At 45.0% G+C, this 6050-nt stretch overlaps 1 protein-coding gene across 4 annotated transcripts in view; it reads right to left on the bottom strand.

Annotated features, from left to right (window-relative positions):
* Window positions 1-2467: 2467 nt before the first annotated feature.
* The window catches only part of CMTM8 (CKLF like MARVEL transmembrane domain containing 8), a 126085-nt gene continuing 122502 nt past the window's right edge, over window positions 2468-6050 (bottom strand). For all 4 annotated transcript variants that reach the window (XM_008009370.3, XM_073023673.1, XM_073023672.1 and 1 more), the window contains 2 exons: window positions 5144-5260; window positions 2468-3245 (listed from right to left, as the gene is read on the bottom strand). In XM_008009370.3, the coding sequence (XP_008007561.1) occupies window positions 3162-3245; window positions 5144-5260 (201 nt within the window). In that variant the 3' untranslated portion in view covers window positions 2468-3161. The remainder of the gene's footprint in view (window positions 3246-5143; window positions 5261-6050) is intronic.

Genomic DNA, 6050 nt, shown 5'->3' with positions numbered 1-6050 from the left:
TTTTCAAGCTCCCAGAAACCTATGCTTATGTTGACTGCATTGTGTGTGGCTTTGTTTTCTCTTGTTATTAGAAAAAAAAAATTAAAGCAAACCCAATACACAACTTACAGCTCCAATCTGAACAATGGAGAATCATTTTGTTGTCTAAAAACCTATACTTAAAGCTTATTCATGAACGAAGCCTCAGTATTCAAAAGATGAAATAATAATTTTTCAGCTAAAAATAAATGCTTTTTGCTGTTGTTTTAGTGAACTCTCAGGTAACATAAAGGATCATGCTTCTGAAAAAACACCAATAAAATAAGACAGCAAGTGCCTCTGCATGGACACAAACTAGGCATTGTTCTTTTGAAACAGATGCCTTGGTGCTACCAGTTCAAGAAAGAAGTAAAATTACAGTCTACTTGAAGAACATTTCAAAGTGTGGTTTATGGCACTCTTCACCCGAGAAGTTACATTCTATAAATGTGGCCATCATTATAGAAATGACACACACATGCTTGCATGGAGCATAAACGCACACTTCTTTCTGTTTCCAGAAGCAGGCCTCTGTAGGTTACTGTTTTTCTGACTTTTATGGAGTGTTGTTTGCAACATAAAGTACTTGAAAAACCCACAGGGTATGTGAAAGGTGCACATGCTTTTGTGAGTGTGAGAGGGAGAGCTGGACGGAAAGGCAGAGCATGCCAACTGGGACTAGTTATTTCAGCTTTTCTGCAAAATCAGTGATGACGGCCAGGCGCGATGGCTCACGCCTGTAATCCCAGCACTTTGGGAGGCCGAGGCAGGAGCATCACCTGAGGTTGGGAAATCGAGACCATCCTGGCAAACACGGTGAAACCCCGTTTCTACTAAAAACACAAAAAAATTAGTCAGGCGTGGTGGCGGGCGCCTGTAGTCCCAGCTTCTAGGAAGGCTGAGGCAGGAGAATGGCGTGAACCCAGGAGGCAGCGGAGCTTGCAGTGAGCGGAGATCGCGCCACTGCACTCCAGCCTGGGCGACAGAGTGAGACTCCTTCTCAAAAAAAAAAAAAAAAAAAAAATCACTGATGACTGGGAATCAGCTCCCCAAAGATCACAGCACCAGCTGCCTACAGGTCTGTGCTATGGAAGCTCCGCCTTCCATGGCTTGCTACATTTTGGGCACAGAGTGGCCTTGTGTGCCCGCCAACACCACCCACTCACACACATCCATACCCTACACTCACCTCTCATTTTTGGAGCTCCCCTCCCCACTACCTCTTTGGGGGGGCCTAGTCCACAACCCCAGAACATTCTTCATTGGTACTTTCAAAGGTCTGTGGTGGGTATGACTAGACACTGAAGAAATCTCAACTCTCCTGTGTAGGGGTAATCAGAGCTTGGATACGGAGTTAGAATCAGAAAAAGAGAACCAGCACAAACAGAAAAACACAGCACTGCTAAACAGGTGAGAGACCAAGAGGCAGAGGCCATGGGAGTCATATCAACAGAGCGCACAGCTTCAGCTTTGTGCATTCTCATCAACTACACTAACGTTTCTGTGGTTTTTTGTTTTTCAAAAGCTCATATTGAAAAGTCATCCAAGATACACTGCTGTACTAACAAGAACCGTCCTACCTAAAAACACTTCCTCTAAGTACATACTGCCTTGCTGAGTTCTTCTCCTTACCTGATAATATCTAATAATGATGTTACAATGTTTTTGCACTGAAGATTTGGAATATTGAAACCTTTTGGTCCAGCAGTGTCTTATTATGTTTTTCTTTTTCTTTTTCTTTTTTTTTTTGAGACAGGGCCTTACTCTGTTGCTCAGACTGGAGTGCAGTGGCATGATCACGGCTCACTGCAACCTCTGCCTCCCAGGTCCAAGGGATCCTCCTATCTCAGACTTCTAAGTAGCTGGGACCACAGGGGCGCACCACCATGCCCGGCTTATGTTTTGTATTTTTGATACAGATGGAGTTTTGCCATATTGTCCAAGCTGGTCTCGAACTCCTGACTTCAAGTGATTCACCCACCTCAGGCTCCCGAAGTACTGGGATTATAGGCATGACCCACTATGCCTGGCCCAGCCCAGTAGTTTTCATAAAAGATAGTACACGTCTTACTGTGGTAAGCAATTTTTTTTTTTTTTTTTTTTTTTTTTGAGACACAATCTCGCTCTGTCACCGGGCTGGAGTACAGTGGTGCGATCTTGGCTCACTGCAACTTCTGCCTCCTAGGTTCAAGCGACTCTCCTGCCTCAGCCTCCCAAGCAACTACAGGCGCCCACCACCATGCCCAGCTAATTTCTGTATTTTTAGTAGAGACGGGGTTTCACCATGTTGGCCAGGCAGGTCTCGATCTCCTGACCTCGTGATCCGCCCGCCTTGGCCTCCCAAAGTGCTGGGATTACAGGCATGAGACACGGTGCCCAGTCAGCAAGATAATTTTAAGATATATTCAATATATTCAGATATTTATCCTTTTAATGGTTATATATTTTTTTCTAATGCATATTAGAAAAAACATCACAAGCACGTCAGTCACTGCACTTAGTAGCATAACTTCCCATGAGCTTATCACTGATGTCCAAGGCCAGGTCTGAATAGGTGCTTTCTGGGGCAACCTGTTAGCATATGAAAATCATGAACACTGATCGATGATCCCCAGAACTGGAGAGATGAATCTCCTGCCTCTTTGCCCTGGGACTATGGATAAGTGTCTCCTGACAATATCATACCATGCAGCCCTGTGAAGAGGGAGACTTCCCAGCCTCCTGCCAGCCTTGACAGCCTAGCCTCCGGCTTCAACAGTAGGTCTCCTTTCTCCAATCAAACACATTAGTTGGGATTTTGCAACATTTAATCAAAAAAGAATCTGGCATCTTAAAAGTTAGGTTTACAAACTTGATACATTCTCGATATTAGCAATTTATCTATTTAAACATTGTCTAAGAAAATACCATCTATGAAGACATTAATACATTAATAAGATACTTAAGAGTTCATTATAAGCTACAACACTGTGCAAATAAGTATCCAGTTTAATTGTAACAAACCACAATTTGTGAGCAAATTTAAGAATATAAAAAACATTAATTAGTTAAATACAATTCTCTGGGAATATACATTATACCTACAGCTGTTTTTACAGTGAGAGTCTTCCTTTTTTTTCCCTTTTAATTATCAAAATGGTAAATCACTGTATGGTCCTGGATCTCCATGCTATAAAACTGAAATATGTATTTCCAGCGTAGCAGATGGTGACCAGGAAGGCAAAGAACTGGAGAAAACAAAGCATAATAGAAGTGGGGTTTAGGGCACATCCTAATTAGCAAAAGTTATCATTTCACCTCCATTGAATCATGCACTCACTACCTTCTCTTGATACCAGGCTTTGTCATCTAAAACTACTTTATTGGTTCAATTACTATCCTTCTCAAATGACTTCTGGCTATGCTGTTTTTATTTTGGAGAACATGTGAAAGCCTGTAGTTTTGCTCAAATAACCTCAGGGAGTTCACTTAGGAGTGAATGCAGAGGCAGTGCATCTGAGAAAAGTGTATCATTTCTAATTTAGCACAGACAACCTAGGTCCAGGGTACAATCTGGGATTGCTACAGTGTCAGTTCACATAAATGAGTGGAGTGGGCCAGAGTCAGCAGTGAGCCCACATGGTGTGTGTGGTGTGAACAGGGAGGAGGAAATGCAGGCGCTTCTGAATTAATGGGGCAGCGTCCACCCAGTTCTAGTCCACTCTTGCTATGTGTTAACTTGAGCCCAGTCTTGACGAAGCTTGTGATTTTTAATGTCACCGGCATCCATGTGCTCTACTTTTATTTTATTTTGTTTTTTTGAGAGGGAGTTTCGCTCTTGTTGCCCAGGCTGGAGTGCAATGGCATGATCTCGGCTCACTGCAACCTCTGCCTCCTGGGTTCAAGCGATTCTCCTGCCCCAGCCTCCCAAGTAGCTGGGATTACAGGTGCCCACCACCACCCCCGGCTCATTTTTTAGTATTTTTAGTAGAGATGGGGTTTCACCATGTTGACCAGGCTGGCCTCGAACTCCTGACCTCAGGTGATCCACCCGCCTAGGCCTCCCAAAGTGCTGGGATTACAGGCATGTGCCACTGTGCCCGACCAATCTACTTTTAAATAGAGATCTTCAAATAGAAATAAAAGTAAAGAATATGATGAACCCCCATGTACCATCAATTAGCTTTGACATAATCATTCTGGCATTTCTGTCTAACTGCCTCCCCTCCTCCGATAGGCTTCTTTTGGAGATGGGCTATTTTAAGGCCAATCTCAGAGAGATTCTTAATACCAGTATTTTTTTTTAAATTAGAAAAATAATACACACTTATGGTTTAAAAATGCAAACAGAAGTATATAAATTAAAAAGTAAGGTCAGGTGTGGTGGCTCACGCCTGTAATTCCAGCACTTTGGGAGGCCAAGGCTGGAAGATCACTTGAGCCCAGATCCAGACTAGCCTGTGCAACATAGCGAGACTTAGTCTCTACAGAAAGTGAAAACATTAGTTGGGCATGGTGGTGCAGATTCTAGTCCCAGCTATTCAGGAGGCTGAGGCAGGAGGATGGCTCAAGCCGAGGAGTTCCAGGTTGCAGTGACCTATAATTATGCCACTGCACTCCAGCCTGGGTGATGGAGCAAGACCCCTTCTCTAAAAAAAAAAAAAAAAAGAAAAGTAGAAGTTCCTCGTCCCACTCCCCTCATTTCCCAATCCCATTCTCTAGAAGGAACCTCTACTGGTATATATTTTTCTGGGCATTCTCAATGCATAAACAAATATTTTTACTTTTAAAAAAAACTAAATGGAATCATATTCTGTTCATTTTCTGCAACCTTCTCCCACTTAATAAATTATAGGCAGTAGAATTATTCTTAGCATGCTTTAAACAGTTTTTCTCCCTTGAATTCTTATCTTGTTCCAGTCATTCAGCATTCATTCACTCAAGCATCTCCCAGCCTTTTCCCACTTCAGGCCAGGAGGGCCCCTGCCCCCTGCCAGTTTTAGATATTTTCAAACCAATAAGCCAACTGCTAATTTGTCACTACTGCAAGCGCTGCTTTTTCCTGCAGATGACTCTATCCTCCCCAGCCCCAAGCAAGCCTTGGAGAGGGAAGAGGACGATCATGTGGGGATGGAGGGCTACTCACCGATGAGGCCGCCCAGCTGTTGAAGTTGTGACTGTCCCTCTCGGAGGAGACGGAAGATGCATCTACAACAGCGGCAGAGAGGTACAAGACGAAGGCACTGCCGTTAAAGCACAGGCCCTGGGGGGGGACACAGGGGCAGAGTGTTTAGGGAGAGGGGAGGGTCTGCACATCTCTGGACTTCAGAAGTGACCACGGCTGTACCTCTGGTGTGGGAAGGGGCCCAAGTGGGACACCTGTGGGAGGGTGGGAGACAAGGCGGTGGGAAGGCAGCTCTCAGGGCCTTGGGGAGGCAGCAAGTGCGAGAGGAGAGGGTTTTACGGCAGCTCACACCAGATGCCACCCCCTGCCCCCACAAGACACTGAGACTGCATGCCGCCCCTTCAGTCATTTTGCTTCTTCGGTTTGCTCCTGAGCCTCATCTCATCCAGATGTCAGCCAAGCTGACACTGTCTGAGGATGGCAGGCAGCAGTGGCGCCCACTCAGTGGGCTCAGCCTCAGCCCCTGGCCCTCAGCAGCAGTTGTGGTCCTTGCATGTGTCCCTGACATAGAGGTGCAATAGAGTGCCCCCCCAAAACAGACCCAGCTGACTCCCTAACCCCCTGTTCCAAACAGGGAGGGATATTTAAGTGAGCTTCTCTGTCCTAGCTGTAAGTTCTTAAAAAGGCGGTTATAGACACTATTACAGCCCTTTGGGAACTAACGTTACCCTTGGCTTAACCTTATTTTTTCCTATTTTTAGAGAAGATATGTAAGTCCCGGTAGGTATTTGGTTTTCAGTTATGTCTAAACTCTAAGAAACCATGCTCTGAACCATGCAAAGCTGGGTCCTGCCTGAACAGGGGAGGGGCGGTGGTGAGGTGAAACCAGAGCAGAAACCAACTGGGGAGGAAGGGGGATGCCTCTCAA

This window comes from Chlorocebus sabaeus, chromosome 15 (assembly GCF_047675955.1).
Source record: "Chlorocebus sabaeus isolate Y175 chromosome 15, mChlSab1.0.hap1, whole genome shotgun sequence".
NCBI lineage: Eukaryota > Metazoa > Chordata > Mammalia > Primates > Cercopithecidae > Chlorocebus > Chlorocebus sabaeus.
This window is presented reverse-complemented; position numbering and strand designations above follow the sequence as displayed.